The sequence below is a fragment of the Hydra vulgaris genome, chromosome 11, assembly GCF_038396675.1.
Source record: "Hydra vulgaris chromosome 11, alternate assembly HydraT2T_AEP".
Taxonomy (NCBI): domain Eukaryota; kingdom Metazoa; phylum Cnidaria; class Hydrozoa; order Anthoathecata; family Hydridae; genus Hydra; species Hydra vulgaris.
Window position 1 is genome coordinate 4,947,774 of NC_088930.1, and position 19,645 is coordinate 4,967,418.

At 27.9% G+C, this 19,645-nt stretch overlaps 2 protein-coding genes across 3 annotated transcripts in view; both read left to right on the forward strand.

Annotated features, from left to right (window-relative positions):
- The window catches only part of cndmc1 (DMC1 homologue CnDMC1), a gene marked incomplete at its 5' end in the record, with an annotated part of 47,632 nt that extends 37,780 nt beyond the window's left edge, over nucleotides 1–9,852 (forward strand). The window contains 6 exon segments of the mRNA NM_001287797.1: nucleotides 1,665–1,779; nucleotides 1,865–1,896; nucleotides 1,982–2,000; nucleotides 2,104–2,113; nucleotides 9,351–9,467; nucleotides 9,648–9,852. Coding sequence (NP_001274726.1) covers nucleotides 1,665–1,779; nucleotides 1,865–1,896; nucleotides 1,982–2,000; nucleotides 2,104–2,113; nucleotides 9,351–9,467; nucleotides 9,648–9,717 — 363 coding nt within the window. The 3' untranslated portion in view covers nucleotides 9,718–9,852.
- Nucleotides 9,853–15,035: 5,183 nt separating this feature from the next.
- Nucleotides 15,036–19,645, forward strand: part of LOC100209321 (V-type proton ATPase 116 kDa subunit a 1) — a 94,720-nt gene continuing 90,110 nt past the window's right edge. Inside the window, exon 1 of one of the 2 annotated variants that reach the window (XM_065809857.1) lies at nucleotides 15,036–15,229. In XM_065809857.1, coding sequence (XP_065665929.1) covers nucleotides 15,134–15,229 — 96 coding nt within the window. In that variant the 5' untranslated portion in view covers nucleotides 15,036–15,133. The remainder of the gene's footprint in view (nucleotides 15,230–19,645) is intronic. The other variant, XM_065809858.1, reaches the window with a different exon arrangement.

Genomic DNA, 19,645 nt, shown 5'->3' on the forward strand with positions numbered 1-19,645 from the left:
TAAAATCAATATAATCTGAACCATTAGGCAAATTCATAATTATTATTTATAATCTGTTATTTTTATTGTGAAGAAAACTTTGTTGCTTAAAAACTTTGTTTTTGTAGGCCTACCACCTTAACATATATTTTTCTCAGAAACAAATAAAAAAATTAATTCAATTATTCTTTAGTTTCTGTTATTAAGCGCAAAATCTTAATATGCATATTTTTTTTGAAAGATTTTTTTTAATAATCTTAATGCACTTGTTTTGCTTTGATTAAGCTCTTGTGGTTTCCTTGAGCTTGTGTAGGTATACGTCAAGGATTCGGTTTTGATCAAATTTTTCAAGAGAATTTGAACAACAGCTCATAGTTTTTAGTCTTTATTACTTAGGAAGTCACTTAGCTTTATTACTTAGGAAGTCATAAAGCTGATGATGTTGCTGATGATTCTGTTACCGAGAGACAAGTTGCAAAAGAACTCTTAACTTAGATTGCGCATAGTTTTTTCTTTCTTTTCATATATAATTTATATATATTTTACTGTGAAAATGATTTTTTTAAATCATTTTTTTTTTGTTTTTAGTTGAAATTTTCTAAACATCTTTTAAGTTTATTGCTGTATTCAGTAATTGTTTGAAAAATAAAAGTGCATAGGTTCTTTTTATGTAGTATAAAGTAAAAAAAAGAAAATTTATTTTTGAATATTTGATAAATAAATTAACTATAATTTTTTATTATATATCTTTTATTATTGCAAGACATTGTTTATTGCAAAAGTTTATTCAAATTAGTAATAAATAAATAAGCAACTTCAAAAGTTTGAATTTTCTTTTATATGAAAATGTTTTATGAAAGTTCTAGAAGTTTTTATAAAAGCTCAACATAATTCTGAAAAATTCTACACAATTCTGGGAAATTTTGGGCGATTCTTACAGTGTAAGAATATTGTAGAATAATTGTATTGAGATTTTTTTTGAAAACCCAACAGGAAAATTTGACTTGGACCATGTGTGTCATTAAATTATAACCACACTCTATTTATGGGATGTAAATGTGGGCTAGTGTAAGTATGGTACATATACAACTTAGGTGATCCACATGTGGATATTATCTATGTTTTACTTAAGTATTAGCACTAAAGTATTATAAACGCCATCCCCTACATACACCACATCTATTCCCATAAAACGAATTTGGCTATCACATGTGGGGTGCATCAAAAATTTTTTGTCAGGAAGATGATATTATTTGATCAAATTTCAAATAGTTAAGTTCAATTATTTATTTGTTTTAGGCAAAACAGCTTAGAAAAACACCACAAAAACAAATGAATTAAAAATAAATTATTAGTATTAGTTCATATCTGTTATTTTAATGTTTATTAAAGCAAAGCAATCATCGTGTTATTTTTTGTTGGTGTTCTTTGTTGTTGTTATTTAACAATTGTTATTTTTTGTTGGTGTTCTTTGTTGTTGTTATTTGACAGTTGTTATTTTTCAAAATAAATCTCATTGCAACCTCAATCTTTTTATTTAAATTTTTTTAATTTAAAGACCTTGTCCTTTTTTAATTTTTTATACTTCTTCTATATGTTATGTAGCTTCCTTTTTTTTTAATCAAAATATGTTATAGACCAATGTTTGATAATAAATTGCTAGTTTTAATTACTATATACTTTAGATAATTGACTCAATCATGGCATTGTTTCGCGTTGATTATAGTGGTCGTGGTGAACTAGCGGATAGACAGCAGAAATTAGGCCAAATGCTTTCTAAATTACAAAAAATTTCTGAAGGTAAAACGTTATTTGTATTTTCAACTTTAGAAGTTTCTGCATATTACTGTTAACTAAAATAAAAACATTTTTAAACTTGTTTCAGAGTATAATGTTGCTGTATGGATAACCAATCAAGTTAGTTTTTTTTAATAATATTTTTATTTTTTTTTATCAAATATGTTAGTGTTAAAACAACAATTTAATTTAAATTGTTGTTTAGATGACTGCTGATCCAGGAGGTATGAAATTGTTTTTGATAATTTTTTTTTAACTATTTACTTAGTTTAATCTACTTATTTAACATAGTACAAACTTTTTTTTATGCTATCTTCTGTAATGCAGCTACAATGTCGTAAGTTTATTTTGTTGTTGTTTTTTTGTTTGTGTATAGTTAACAGCGGTTCTTAAACTGTATTTTTGCTTATTCAAGATAAAAATAATACTTCAACCAATGGTATTTATTCTTAATTAACATTAATTTCAAATGATTATTAGTATGTGAGGGATTGTTATACTTGCATGTCTATATACTATTAGTATATTCAATTCAATTTGGTAACTCCATTTTGGTAAATGACTTAATGATTTTGTTGTATTTGGTCTATATGCATGTCTATGCAGCAGCCTTAAGTAAAATTACATTATTCACAAAATTATTATGGAACATTCAAAAGCTATCTAACATAAAGTTCCTGTAAGTGCAAAAAAATAGTGTAGAAAAAGAAAGATTTCTTTTTCTGAAAACATTTTGCTGTTTACAATTTTTTTACTTTGTGTTGTAGTGTTTACTAAATTCATTTAAGAATTTAAAAACTTTTTTCCAAAAAAGTTTAAATTGAAGTTTTTCCTTTCTGTTGCTAAAAGTGAAACAACAATAGTTATAACAGTTACAACATAAACATCTAATGTACATACATTACTATGGTTACAGCATGTGGGCTTGAGCCATCATAATGTATGTATTTTTATTGCTATTCTTTTATTCATGAATTTTTTTTTTATCTTATATAAAGAAATGAGGAAGAAAATGGCCGAAGTAAAACATCAGTTGAATGAAAGGTAACAAAAAAAGTGCAGATAAAGCAAAAGTATCGAATTTAAGCTAGAATTGTGCATATTTCATATGTCAGGGACAAGTCTGATAGGCTAATAAGAATTGTTAGTTGAAGCTTAATTGTGAATGCTGCTATCTACAAATCATCATCTCATTTAAAAAGAAATTGTTATGTATACAGAAGTATCGAAGTATTAGACCAGCTACAGTTTGAACAGTTGAAAATGGATGGTTTTACAATTAGTAGAATTGGTCTTTACCATTGTCTGGTCTTGAGGTTCAGCTTTTTTCTTAAATTCCAGTTTTCAAATTCCAAAAAGTATAATTTCTCGATGTTTGCTATAAATCTCATCAGAGCACAAAATGGACATTATGCTAAACATGTTGACAGTTTTTTGCTGCACTACAACAATATGGTACTTAGCGTAGCAATTACTGATGCTCGTTATATTGAGTTAGCTTACTTGGCCATAATTCGGTTTTGCACTACTAGTTTATTTTCTTTGCTAAAATTCCAGTTTAATTTAATGGTCTTGGAAACCAAGAAATTGTTGGTTTGGTACAAACCTTAATAGTCAGATCTGAAAAACTCTCTTCAATATCATTTAGCCACAAATTTGATCAGGGTGGCCACTAGTCATGGAAATCTCATGGAACTTTATTTAATCTAGTCATGGAAATCTCATGGAACTTTATTTTTCTACTAGTGATATTTTTAAGATATTTGGAGAGAAAAGTACTAGTATATCTAGTCTAAGATCTTTTTGAAAAAGATGTTGCTGTTTAATTTATAGTTAACCATTTTATTGCAATCAGTGAGATCAGATCTCCATTTTTGGAAGTTTAAATTTAGTAGTTTAAATCTTTATTCTATTCAAAAAATTATTTTAAAATCAGTTAAATAATCAATACAAATTTTCAAAATTTTGTTTGAGTTTATATCGATCAATCAATTATGGCCTTTTCAGGTCAGGTCCCCCGTTCCGTAATATTTAATCCAGTACAATCTGATTCAGTTAAGAACTTAGGACACTTAAGAAAACACTGATATAAAACTTCCAATTGAATTCTGGGTAAGGATAGGATGAGCTCATAAACTTTTTATATTAAAAATATCTGGATATATTGACATGATCTGAATAAAACCGTTTACCATGCAGGGGCTGTTCTAGATCATTTTTGACAGCGCCGACTGTATTTGGGTGCCGCCCAAATTCGAAATTGAGAACCTTTTTTTTTTTAAAGACAACTATTGTTATTTTACGAAAAAATGCCTACATTCGGGTATATTTCAGCCAAATTTTGCTGGTTTGTGGGGTCGGGGGGGGGGGGATATTTATCCTAAAATACCCCCTGCCATGATAGACATCCGATCGTAAAAAATCTTAGAATAAAATAATGTCCTTTTATAGTGGAAAAGCCTTAGCAGGGCTCAATTTAACGGTCAGACATTGTCCGTTAAAACCTCAGGTTGTCCGATCAATTTACAGAGTAATCAATCGGGCATTTTGACCGACGGGAATTAAATTCTACTAAATATCGCTTGTACAGGAATGGCGTGCGATCGAACGCTATTGCTGACCACGCAAATGATTTTTTTTTTTAGCTTCAACTAGACCACGACTGTTTAGATGTTCTGATGATTTAAAAGTTTCAGAAATGCGCTGAAAAAAGAAACGTTAAGCTCAACTTGAACTAGAGGAAAAAACTAAAAGAACAAGCAAAACAATTCCTTACAAAAAAGAAAATAAATTAGCTTAAAAATAAAATTAAAAAAACTCGAAGTTAAAATTACTTTTTGTTGCTTTTGAAAAAAATTACTTTATAACGTCTTTATTAAAGTTACGCAAAACGCTTAAAGCGTTTACAAATTACTCTTATTGATTGTTTTATAAACGAACTAATTTTATTTAAATTTTTGAAAAGTGAAATTAAATTATTGAAAAGAAAAAAATATAATAATTTTTATTGTATAAACATTTCTTTCAAAAAGTTGCACAAAAAAAAAAGTTAAAAAAAATATCGTTGGCTTTTTGAAATCGTAATTTTTAATCATTTCATGTTATAATTAGAAAGTCAAGTTAAAAAAAAAAATCTTTTAAACAATTTTTTTGTAAAAACAGAAACAAAACAAAAAAACAATTAATTCATGGGAAGACTTTATTTAAATTATTAAGAATTTTAGAAAAACATGGAAAAAAAGTTTCAAACTTTTAAATTTATAATAAAAAATACATACCTACTAAAAAAAAAATTAAATATAACATTTAATTTACACGTAATGCGTTTGTTTTAAACGATCATTATAATTAATTTTTGATTTTATTTAAAGCCTTCGAGTAAAATAAAAACTTAAAAAAAGATCAATGATTAAAAGTTATTCGTAACGTGATCTAAAAAAACATACAATAAAATCTTTGATCGGACACTGTCTGACCTAAACAAATTTTGATCGGACATTTTGTCCGGGACCTTTTAAAAAATCAAATTGAGCCCTGCCTTAGCAAAGAAAAAGACCCAAATGTATATGGTATGATATACTTGTATATTATTTTAAGGACGACTTTCTCAAGCAAAGTTGGAATTCTTCAGGGATATTGTAGTTGTTAAAAAATTGTGAGAGGAAGTCCTTTAAAGTACATGGTAGTGCCAAATGCAGCATGTCTATCACTAAATGATATGGCTAACAAAAGAGAATTTGGATTTACTTATTTTGGCCAGCTGGTTGATAAGTTATATAGATCCAAGTTAATATCCGCCCATACAGCTAATTCTGCCAAAGATCAGTTTAAGGACTTTACAAAATCAGTTGAAACAGTTAAAAGTAAAGAGTTTACCTAATTCACTTGCCTTTAAATGTGGCTTGAAAAGTTTTTAATGCATTATTTAAATAAGAACAAATATTTTAAAATATTAAGGAAAGTCTTTATCCTAGTTTTCACTTTATCTCATAGTCAGTGTGCTGTTGAGCAAGTTTGTAGTGTCGATAAAGAGCTTTTTATTAAGAATATGCAACAAATTCTTTTGATGGTCATTGCACTATTAATAGTAATTAAATGTAAGCGCAACAAAGCAGGTATTAACAATTTTTAAATCACTTATGAGTTAAAAAAAAAACTGCAAGATAGCTCATTTGTGATCCCATATTTGGATAAAAATAAAAGGAAAAATGTTCTACTAGGAAAGCAGAAAATAAAAAGCTCATCATTGCAAAAATTAGTGATGTGAGAAAGAAAGATATTTAAATGTGTATTTTTAACCTAAATTTTTACCCTGGAGAAGTTGAACGTTTTAGCATTCAAGCAGAAAAATCCATTGATTTCATTTTATTCCATTTGTTGACTATTATGGGAAAAGTAAAAGAAAAGTAAACTTTAATTGAACAGCTGGATAATGCTAATTTAAAATTAGTGAACGATTTAAAAGTCATTTAATTTAAGTTTTAGTCAATTCATTCCTTGAAAGTTTTAATTTTTATTACTGTAAAGTAGTTTGACTTTTTTGTATATATTTTTGTATAAAGTTTTTAACTGCATCACTTTAACCATTAAAACAAAAGAATAATATCAGTAATTCACACAAAAAAATATAGTTGATTGTTATTTGTTATTCAGAAACCTAACTTTAACCTAACTGCAAACATAACTTGTTTACATAAATGTTTAAAATAAAGTTATGTTAGCCATTTATATTTATACTATATGTGCATATAGCTGTTAGATATTTGTTCATAAATTGATCTAATAAAATAATTATGTTTATTGTTTAAGTTTTGAATTTATTTTCGGAAAAAATATATTTTTTTTCTTGCAAAATATTAAAAAAAGTAATTTTTTTCTTTATCTACACAATAGAAATTTATATTTAGAAATATAGTAAAAAATGGTGCTCACCATGTGCTCTTGTTGTCGCTACTTAGTTTCTAAAAAGATCTTTCTTTTTTAAGTTACAATTAAATTAAAAAATTAGATTAAATTTTTTAAGTTAAAATTTAAAAAATTTTTTTTAGTTTTTTAGACATTATTTCAAAACTTCCATATAGTATTTTTATATAGCATATAGTTTTTGGTCTGCATGTTTTTTAGTGACGAAGTAACAATGGCTGAGAGCATGGCGAGCACTGGGTATATCACCCTGCCCAGTGGGTACGGGACCTAAAAAAGATGTCTTTTGAACGTTCCAAAGACATTCAAAATGTTCAAAAGATGTTTGAAAGATGTTTTTTTATGTCCTGTGCTCACTGGGTAGTATTTTATTGCGGAAACTTAAAAAAAAGTCATGGAAAAGACATGGAATTTTATTTTCAAATTTGGCTGGCCACTAGGGTGTGTCGATTTTCACTTTTTTTTTTGAAATTTGATGATGGTTACTATTTTTTTTTTTTTTTGTAGATCAGTATGCAAAACATCAAAATAATTTTTTTTTTTTTTAAATCTTTTAAGTTACTTTTTTTCACCCTTAAACTATTATTTTTTATTCTTGAAACTGAAGTTTGACGTAATCTCCAAAGAAGATCGCATTTATTTACCAAACCATGTAGTAAACTAAAATTTAACTTAGCGCACAAAATTTGGCATTTCAAAATTTAGTTTATTAAACAACATGTGAATAACAAATATATTTTAAGTATACACTCTCCTTTTCGCAATGTTTATATTTTTTGGATTATATAGGAATGATGATTTAAAATTGTTTATTTTAACTGTGTTTTATAAGTTAAAAAAACTACAATTTATAATGCTTTGCTATTAGATTTTAATACTTTTTTAAATATATATATATATACACACATTTGTTATACCAAAAACTAAATGTATATCAGCTCATTATTTTAATTAGAAAGAGTTTAGATTTTAAAGTAAAAAGTAGAACATCTAGCTTTTTATACATTCATATGTTTATATTTACTTCATAAAAAAACTTTTGAACGGTATTCAAATTTAATAACAAACAAAAATCTACAATTTATAATGCTTTATAAATAAAATGTAAAACACCCAGTTCATCATTCCTACATAATCAAAAAATAATATACACATTGCGAAAAGGACAGTGTGTATTTAAAACATAATTGTTGTTTACACGTTGTTTGTTAAACTAAAATTTGCAAACAAAGTTAAATCTTAGTTTACTACATAGTTTGGCAAATAAATGCGATCTTCTTCGGAGATTACGGCAAACTTCAGTTTCAAGAATAAAAACCAAAAAAAAGTTCTAAAAAGATAATAGTTTAAGGGTGAAAAAAAGTAGCTTAAAAGATTTTTTTTTTTTCTTAATTATTTTCATGTTTTGCATACTGATTTACAAAAAAAAAATACTAGCCATCATCAAATTTTAATCAAAAGTAAAAAGTGGTAAATGCTATTATGCTTGTTTATATATTGCATAAAGAGGTTGGTGCAGTATTCCACTTTATCATGATTTTGATGTTTTATTTCCAATATACTATTTATTTACTACAAATGTTTCTGGAAGAAATGGATTTATTTAATAAGAAAAAGTTTTTTAAAAAAAGAAAAGTTTTTACTTTTCTTTACTTAGTAATAAATTTGCTCAGTTACCATAGTGTTAATATATATGAACACTATGGTAGGCTTAATATATATGAACACTATGGTAGGCTTAATATATATGAACACTATGGTAGGCTTCTGAATGAGAGAGCTTGTCTTAATTAGAGTTGGTTTAGAGACAAAATAAAGAATAGATAAATGGCATAAGGCTACTTGAACAATTTTACTTCTCTAGAGATAAGAAATGGTATAATAGTACATGCAAACAAACGCAGATTTTAAAATGCAAAAAGAATCTGTTGATGTGAGTTATTTAGGTTTGTTATAATTATTCGAAGTTGCATTTGATTTTTGAGAGAATATTAAAGTTTAGTTTATTTAGGATGAGAAATAACAATGGATAACACTACGCAAAGAAAAAATTTTTTTACTGTACTACTGAAATACAAATGTTGTATTACAGTATTTTTAGGCTCCTGATTTCAAAACTGGTATCAGATTTTTTCCTCGACATACTAGATTTTTTTTTAGCTTCAGTAGAAAATAGTGTAGAGTAATTTTGTTATTAAGACTGTTTTATTAGTTAAAGTCTTACTGTTAAAATTCTACTGTTAGATTTCAATCTAAGTAAACAAGGGCAAATATCACAAAGTCTTATTAAAAATTGTTAGAGGTGGTGACTTGTTTGTCACCAGTTCTGACAAATAATTGTTAGAACTGGTGATAAACATTGTTGATTTGTTAAAAATGTTGTTTTGTTGGTCCGATAAAGAAATGATATTAAATTTTTGTGCTATTTAACACAAGTGGTGATTGTACATTTTTGAATTGATGGGTACATCTTTTGTATTAGTAAATTGCAAAAATTTAATGCGAAAATAAACCATTTTTCATATTTTGTATATATTTAACTATAGTTGTGTTATTATATTTTGACTTATTGTATTATTGTATAGCAAACGTATTTATGCTCTGACATATGCATTCTCTTTCTTTACATAATTTAAATGTCTTTACTGAAGGTTTCAATCTGATCCAAAAAAGCCAATTGGTGGACATATTTTGGCACATGCATCTACAACTCGTATTTCTCTCAGAAAAGGACGTGGTGAATTAAGAATAGCAAAGATTTATGACAGGTAATTTTACGTCCTTGCTCTCACCTTAGTCGACTTGGTCATGGTTATTTAACTGAGGTTTACGAAAAATTACTTGCCAGGAAGGGTACTTATGGAAATCTGTCCAAACCACACAAGAGTAGAGCCCTTGCACGTTAAAATTATGTAAAATATAAAAATATATTTTGTTTTTGTTTTCAGCCCCGATCTTCCTGAATGCGAAGCCACATACGCTATTACAAATGAAGGTATTACTGACGCGAAAGAATAAAATAGGGTGAAGAAATTTTGTGGAGCTGTCTTGCAATATTTACGAGTTGATTTGTATCAAGGGGTTGTTTTCCAGTATTTTGCGTTAAACGTTAACAGTATTTTATAATATTGTTTTTTAATAGATATTTAAATTAAAAATTTTTTTTTGTTGCTTTTAACTAATAATTTTATTAATTCTTCAATGAAGACAGCATATATTTTTCAATAGTCATTGCATCGACATAAATATTTACTCGCATTAACATTAACTTAAACGTTTTGATCATGACTCTCTAAAACATCTTTCGCATTTAATCATTTTTCTTATAAAAGTATAATTATTCCCTGTAGATCTTTCAAATTCTTGGAAACGTATGTGTCCAAATCAGTAAAGTCCAAGATATTTTATGTAAAACTTTAATTTTTATTAATCTTCCTTTAAATTTACTGAAGTAATCTTTTTAAAGTCTTTTATAAAACTAAGGTTTTATAATTAAACATTAAATCGTATATCAATTATTTTAGCGTATATCAATTATTTTAGCCTATATCAGTTAGTTCAACTTAATTAGGCGGCCGTGGTGCAGTAGTTGGAGCGCTTGCTTTAGAAGCAAGAGATTCAGTGTTCGAAACGAGCTTTGGGTTTATTTTCCGTCATCGGTTAGGAAAGAGGCGTGATCTTCTTCGTTAAACGATCTTCTTAACTCAATACATGGGTTTTGCTTGTGTCACTGTTTTTATGACTAGGCAACTCATTCTATTATCTCCTAATGAAGGTATAGCTCTAAAACTCGGTTTTATGGTTCTGAGGCCGGCTGGTAGTTAGATTTCCTGAACTCTGTGGTAGCTCTCAGAGAGGCTGATTTCATCAACAGCTGAACAAAATCAAAGTATTAACAGTGCCATGTTGCGCATGGATGGTGTCCCTGTTTGTACTTTTAGTGTTCATTGCCAAATCCACATTTGGAGCTCTTTGTTACAGCTTAGGGTTTATTATTAGTAATGTGGCAATTGCTTAGGCTGTTAAACAGTGTACTGAGTACTATCTATGCTTTGAGTCAAGTTCTTCAATCTAATTTAAAAATGAATAAAGTACCAAAAACTATAAAACACAAAAAATCATCATCGCCAAGTTCACTAAACCTATCATTCACTAATATTCGTGGTCTTCGAAGTAACTTTTCTTCTGTTAAGTCTTATCTCTTGCAAAGTTCACCAGACCTACTTGCTCTTTGTGAGACTAATTTGAGTTCAGCTGTCTCATCTTGCAATCTTAGTGTTGATGGTTATCTTCCTCTAATTCGTAAAGACTCTAATAGTCACATACATGGCCTGATTATTTACATTCGTAAAAATTCACCCATTTGTCGTGCAACTAGGTTTGAATCCACAGACTATTCTTTCATGTGCTTTCGTTTAGCACCACTTCACTCTATCGCTTTATCTTTGTTCTATATCGCTTTCCTTCATCTTAAGACTGCACTCTTTTTGATGTTATTTCTGATTATATTGACCAAGCCCTCTCTCCTTATCCATCAGCTAATGTTGTTCTTGTCGGTGACTTTAATGCTCATCACACAGAATGGCTTGGCTCTAGTGTCAGTGACTCTGCAGGCATTAAAGCCCAAAACTTTTGTCTTTCTCAATCCCCAACTCAAATAGTCAACTTTCCAAGTAGCATTCTTGACAACCCGAATCATTTACCTTCTCTACTCGTCTTATGTCTTGTTTCTGATCCTAGTCAGTGCTCAGTTTTTCCACATTCACCCTTAGGTGCTTCTGATCACAGTTTGATCTCTCTAAAACTATTATCTCATTCTTCTTCATCATCTGAATCTCCCTATTATCGTACCTCTTACAACTACCTTAAAACTGACTGGTACTCTTTTCTTGATTTTCTTCGTGGCCCTTGGGTAGGAATCTTTCGTCTTCCTGCTGACAAATGTGCTTTTTACATAACTTCGTTGATTCAGGCTGGCATGGAATCTTTTATTCCCTCTCGACGATTCCAGGTCAAGCCTCACTCTCCTCCATGGTTTTCCTCACATTGTGCTGCTGCATTTTCCAATTAAAACCGTTATTTCCATATCTACCAGCAAAACAATTCTCCAGAAAACAGACGTCTTTTTATTACTGCTAGAAACCATTGTAAAAAGGTTTTGTTTAACGCCAAAGCCCGCTATTCTCAGGTCATGGAATCTCGTATCTCATCTCATCTCAAAAATTTGGCTCTCGTGACTTCTGGAAAATCTTTAATAGTATCAATAACAAAAGCAAATCTATAATTCCACCTCTCTTGTATGGTTCAGACTTTGTCACCTCACCTTAGGACAAAGCTGAATTGTTGCTAAATACTTTTCATCAATATCATCTTTTGATACCACAAGTTGCGTTCCACCTGATATAGCCAACAAACAGGTTGATCCATTGGTTGACATCGTATCACTCCAGCTTCTGTATTTAAAGTGATTTTCTGCTTAGACTCTTCTACAGCCTGTGACCCGGACAACATACCTGTTATAGTCTTGCAGAAGTATTCGCTGAAGCTATCATCTATACTTTCAAATCTATTCAACTAGTGCTTATCAGAGTCTTGTTTTCCAGCCTGCTGGAAAGCGGCATCTGTTTTCCCAATATCAAAAATTCTGGACAGCGATCTGGATTGTCTAATTATTAACCGTCCCATTAGTCTTCTTCCTATTATAAGCAAGGTTTTTGAATCTTTAAATAACAAACACTTAGTTTCTCATCTTGAATCTAATAACATACTTTCTGATCATCGAAAGTATCGATGATCAGCTTGTGATTAAGTTTGGCATGCTGGTCTTCTCCATAAGCTTTCTTCTTATAATGTATCTAGCAACATCTTTAAGATTATTGAATCCTTCCTTTCCAATCGTAGTATAAAAGTTGTCCTCGATGGACAGCACCCTTCTTCATATCCTGTCCTTCCAGGGTTTTCTCGAGGTTCTATCCTTGGCCCTATACTCTTTTTAATTTACATTAACGATCTTCCAGATAATCTCTTATATAACCATTGTTTGCTGATGATGTTACCATTTATTCTTGAGATGAAAAGCTAACACTCTCTGATTGCTTTGAGGGGGCATTTTAGCTTGAAAAGGATCTCACTTTTGCTACAGCATGGGGCTCACAGTGGCTGGTGAACTTCAATTCAGATAAAACTCAATTTTTTTCAGCCAATCGTTATCGGAATAACTTAAAACTTTCTATATTTATGAACGGTGATGTACTCGATGAGTCATGTACTTTTCATCTTCTTGGATTAACTCTTACTTCCAATCTTTCTTGGAAACCATATTTCAAGTCTGTTGCAAAATTAGCATCTGCTAATGTTGCATCTCTTTATCGAGCTCGACACTTTCTTACCTCAGATTCTACTCTCTATCTCTCTAAATCACAAATCCGGCCTTGTATGGAATACTGTTACATATCTGGGGCGGATCTTTTAATGATGCCCTTTCTATTTTAGACAAGGTTGTGCAAAAACGCATTGTAAATATAGTTGGACCTGGTCTTGCAGCCAACCTCCGACCATTATCACATCATTGTTATGTTGCTTCTCTTTCTCTTTTCTACAAATACTATAATGAGCACTGCTCCTAAGAGCTGGTGTCTCTTGTGCCATTTACTAGAACTTATTCTCGTGTTACTCGCCATTCAATTAAATCTCATCCTTTTTCTGTGACTGTTCCTAAGTGCTCCAAAAACTCTTAATCTTACTTTAGTACTACTAATTTCTAAAAAGTTTAGAAAGAATTTAATAAAATATTATAATAAGTCATTTTTTTTGGGAAAAAAATAATGTTTGCACACTCCCAATATAACTGTGTAAATACATATCTAGTTGGTTTGTATAAAAAAGAAAATTCATACTAAAAGTAACTATATGGAATGGGCTAAACAGGAAGGTCTGTTTTAAAACTAAATTTTTAAAATATGAACATACACACTATACATACAGTTTCTAATACGTGTAAAAGTGGAATACTGGTATGTGATAATAAAAAATATATACAGTTAAATTTAATTATGTTGAAATAATGCAAGAGACTTTTTGTCAGATAACAATACCATGAATACGTAATGCAGTGTACTACAACATAAAAGATCCTTCACACCATAAATAGCACCATCACTACCATATTGAATAATTTCCATATTTGTTTTGTAATTACTTCTCGATTAATTTTATTTTTATAATGACTCATCTTGTCTTATATTTATTTGAACATGTTTATCAACAATCTTATAGTCAGTAGTAGAATTACTTGACCATTTAGAATTTGTATATTTCTATTGGTCAACTAGTCTTTTTTTTATATTAGTTGTTTAATGCATTAAACTCATTTTCAACCTCTGCTTATTAAGATAAGACAGCACAATGCTTAGTTGAATAGCTTTTTTCAATTCTTTTAGGATCACATAATAGTTATTATATATATAATAGTTATAACATAATAATTGCTCAAAGGATCTGTTTGTGATACTTAAAAAAAAAATCACTTGCAACTAATTGCAAAATACAAAATAAAAACAAAAAACAACAACAACAGTAAAATGAGATTCGATTTAAAAAGTTCACTCTTTAAAAAATTAACAATCAAAATTAAGAAAAGTTTTAAAATATTTTAAAAATAAAATAGAAAAAATAAACTATTATCCACTAACTCATACCAAGACCGTAGACAACTCAATTTGAGGGGGTTGTAAACTTTATAAGGTCATAATGTAAACTTTATAAGGTCAGAACAACAAGAGATAATTGAATCAAATTTGAAATTCGTCGATGAATATAAATAAAGTTTAAGATTGAAAAATTAAAAAACAAATTTGACTCATTGTCCTCCTATTTGGGGCCGGGGGCCAACGTTTTGGGGTTTTTGTTGTTCCCAGTTTTCAATCACTACAATTTTTTTTCATATTATCCTGATTCCTCATATATATGAACATACTTAAATATGGAGTTTTCTTCATTTTTCAAAGTTGCTTAGCTCAAACATGAAACAAAGTTGTCTACGGCCTTGCATACATTCAAAAAATAATAGTGTATAAGTGCTTATTGCTAAAGAAAACTATTTTCTCAATAGATGCACTATCCAGCTCAAGGTGGCCGTATTTACGGCACTTCAACAAATTTTGCAAAGCATTACGGGTATTACGCCTTCATTTGTGTACATTATTAATGTCGTTATAAATAAAGTTCTTTTAAAATGCGGTGTTTCGAATTTTTTTAATTTTTAATTTGAAATATAATAATAGATATTTTTATCACTAAATAACTTTATAAATAACTAATAACAATTTTTATCACTTGACAAGTAATTGATCACTACTAAATAATTACTTTAGCGCTCAAATTTTTTAAATATTTTTCAGAATATAAATAATTATAAGAGTATTTACATTTAAAAATGATATCCATGTTTCGATCAGAGGAAATGGCATTGTGCCAGCTTTTCCTTCAATCAGAATCTGCTTATGCCTGTGTCAGCGAATTGGGAGAAAAGGTGAGCTTAAAATTATGTTGTTGTTTACTGTTAAATATCTATAAATATTTTAATACGTTGTAAAATTCAATATTCCTAAATTTATGGCTATGTACTATGACCAAAACCACAAAAGGTCACTACTGTTTATCAATAAACAAAGGTCCAACATAGCAGAATCTGAAAAAGATCTTTTAATTTTCTCAATCAATCTGAAATGGAAAAATTAAGTGAAAAAATATTTTGTTAGGTTAGGTATTAGGCTGGCAAAATTCAAAAGGATGATATTGATCTATTGGAAAAATGAATTCTTTCCAATAGATCAATATTATCAATGTATAGTGTTATTCAAGTTAAATATATTTGTATCATGCAACTTGTTTAGCTTTTTTTCATTTGGATAAGGTGTTAACTTCATACATGAAATGTCTGTGGTTCAAATCCCACCCTATCTCAATTTTTTTTTTTTTTTTACCTGCCCTTTCCCTTTTAGTCTACAATTTCATGGTGTAATATATGTAAACAATTATTAACAGTTATTGATAATAATTGCATAACAATTCATAACAATTATTATTAATGATTGTTTACCAATAATAGACCAAAAGAGGGGGCAGGTAGAACTACCCGCAGAGAACCAAATGTTAAAAAGCAACAGGTATTCGAAATTAAAAAGCACTATAAGGTTAAGGATAAAAAATGTACAGGAATAGAAAAGTAATATAAAACAATTAAAGCTATGTAAAAAATATGTAGACTGTATGCCTAATTGAAGGTTAAAAACTATGTGTGTATATATATATATATATATATATATATATATATATATATATATATATATATATATATATATATATATATATATATATATATATATTTGAACATCTTCATTTCCAAGTAGGCTGAAAACAATCACTATTAGCAGTTTTCACAGGAAGACGTGCGATTGCACGCGTTTACTTGACCACACAAAAAATACTTTATTTTGACCACAGCTTTTAATATGTTTTCAAAATTTAAAAATGGCGCCAAAAAAATTTACTTAGTTATCTAAAAAAAAACTTTACTTCAAAAAAGAAAAAAAAATCTTAATAAAAGAGAAAAGAAAAAAAAAAACACAACTAAAACAACACAACAAAACTTAACTAAAACTAAAATGCTTAGTTTATTTAAATCATGTTTTTAATCACATTCAGAATATTTTTTATTTTTATTAATGTTTATTTAATATAATTGGAAACCCTTAAAATAAAAAGAACAATTTACTTTTAATGATTGTTTATAAAATACACACGCTTAATTTAAGTTATAGTGTTGTTTTTTTACTAATTTAAAAATATCAGTTTCCATGTTAATGTAAACTAGTAATTAATTACGCATCAAAAAACCAATTCATTCTTTGTTTTAACATTAGTACTTTATTTTTTTAGTTAAATTTGTTTCAAAATATTAACATTCATCTAAAAAAATACATATTAACTCAAATAAAAAAACAGTTTATTAATATATAATATAAAAATTCATTAGATGTGTTTTGTTACTTCATTAAAAAGCGTTTCAATAATATAAAAGCATTAAAGATCAAACTTATTTAATTGTAACAGCTTGCAAAAACATTCGTCTTTTATTTTCAACAAAATTTTTTTTATCTTTTTAACTTCAATGATTCTTATATTGCAATTCGTTAAAAAGACTTTCGTTGTCTTAGAAAGTCATCATTTATATAAAGTCATTAAGTAATTTATATAATATAAATTAAAAAAGTTATATACTATGATAATTTATTTAATGGCGTTTTATTTAATTGACAACTGTCAAAAATACTTTTAAAAAAATTATTATCAGTGAATTGTTGCTTTATTTAAAAGTGTTTTCGCTAATATAAAAAACGTTGTGAAGATGTTTCGATGTAATTCATTTCACCTAAGGTATAATTCAGAATATTTTATTCAGCGCGTTTTTGAAATGTTTTCTGAAATAATTGTCAAATCAAAATGTGATTTGCCTGGTCATATAATGGTGTGGGATCGCACATCTTCCTGCAAAACACTGATTAGAGTTGGAAGTTACTGGAAGAGAAAAGGTGAAGTTTATCGAGCAAGATAACAATAAACCGACAACCTAAATAATTGCAAATTATATGAATCAGGTAAACAAAATGAAGGGAGCTAATTCCAAAGAACTGAAGTTAAGAACTGAACTTAAGTATAAGATAATAAAGTGAGAATATATTTATATATTCTCACTTTATTCTTTTGTTATGCTATGTAAACTTTCTAATAAAATTTGTTTACACTAAGCTAAACGCTTTCTAATAAAGTTTTAAAACGCCATTAAATAAATTATCATAGAATATTAAATAAAATGTTTATTTTAAAAGTATTTTTTAAATAAATAATGTAATTTTTTTTAAACAATTTTTATTCTTAATTTAATAAAAAACGAAGACAACGAATGCGTTTCAATAAACTTTAGAAAAAAATACTTTTAGGGTATTTAAATAAATTTAGTTTTTTATTAAACGATAATTAGATGTAAGTTTTTATTATTTAAAGGAGTTTGCCTAATATTATAAAAACATTAAATAAGATCAAAGTTTTATAGTTCATCGCGTTGGTTTTAAAAGGTTATTAACTGTATTAGGAGAATTTAAAAAAATCTTTTTATTTTTTTTAATGTTTAATTAAAATTATTTAAATTATTATTTTTATTTATTTATGCATTCCTTTTTGATTGATATATAAAAATATATAAATAAAAAAAAAATAATCATGTGATTATTTTTATTTTTGGCATTAAAAAAAAAAAAGAAAAAAAGATTTAATTGCTATTCTCTTAATATAAACAAAATCAGTTAAAAACTCATTAAACCAACGCAACAAGTTATTCAACTTAAATGTAACTGCAAAACATAAATAAAAATAATTTTCTATTAGAGTTTTTCAGATTTATATAGTTGATTTTTTTTTAAAGCTATAGGTTTTAATTTTTTTTAAATTTCTCTTCTGTTGAGATTTCTTTCTTTTTTATATAGTTTTGCTTGTTTAAATTTTTTTTTCCTTTCTCAGTTTTTTTCAGCGTTTTTTTAGTTATCTAAAAAGCTGTGGTCAAGCTTTCAAAAAAAAACAATTACATGCATGGTCAAGATTGGAGTGCAATCGCACGCCTTTCCTGACCACGACTGCTTTAAACCTCTCTAAAGAAACAAAAATAAGAACAGTACACAAATTATTTAAGTTAATATATTTTTTTTCTATTTAAATTTATTTTAATTTCCTGGTTTATTAGTTTTGTTTTCTTTGTTTTTTTTGAAAAAAGGTTTCAAAAAAAAAAAAGAAGTTTCAAAAAGTTTTTTTCACTACGCTTAATATAATAAAACTTGCAAAAATGGCAGTGACTAAATTGTCTAAAATAAAATTCTCATGCGTGGACATACAAGACAAAAAAACAGCATGTATTTTTGTGTGTAGACTTTGTAGGGTGTTAAAAAAATCTTTTTTTTATAAACTTCTCTTGTACACAGGAAATTCCTTGTCTATACTAAAGTAGAAGATAAATACATACTAAAAAATTGCTTTCAGATCATTTTAAATGCTTACTATAGAATCTAAATCTTTCCTTTTTTAGCTAGAAAAGATCAAAATAAAATAACTGACCATATGATTCTTTTATTCATGAACATATTTCAATATTGACATTTAGAAAGCTTCAAATTTTCATAAGTCCTTTTTGAGTTACTTGTTACTTTTTTTCTATCCTCTCTTGCTATCAATTTAAATTTTAATGCTGTTCTTTCTTTTGAGAATATTTAAAAAAGCCATTTATTAAGCCAATATTTCAGCGCAGTTGTTAATTACACTAAGTCCTTTAACTAAATTTTCACAAACACTATTTGATTCAGTTTTTAAGAAGTTCAGATTAGAATATTTAAATCTTTAACTTGATTTACGATTCCTGGGCATATAAATAGAAACCAGCTATCAGCAGAAAAAAGCTCTGAAAACTTGCTGTTTGGTAAGATTAAAACAGAATTAGGTTTTTCATATTTTTTCTAGCTTTGGAACTAGAAAGGAAATTAATGACTTCAAAATCTGATACTTGACAAATATTTCCACGTGAGAGTCAACTAGTGAAAATACAACTACTGCTAGAGAAAGATAACACATATGGAAACTTTTAATCAAAGCATTGCCAACATTGGCTTTAATTTTTGTCTTTAAGAACATATGCTGCTTTAAAAGCATTAAAATCATTAGTTACAGGATTTTAAGCGCTTTTAGACTTAATATATCATGGAGCATAACAAACAGCAACAATAAAGACACACATTTCTATTTCTTTTTGTATTTTTATCTAGTAAAAAGGTTATAATAGTGGATGTCATTTCTAGTGTAAGAATATACAAAGCATCAGCCATGAACTTGCTTTGTGACAAGC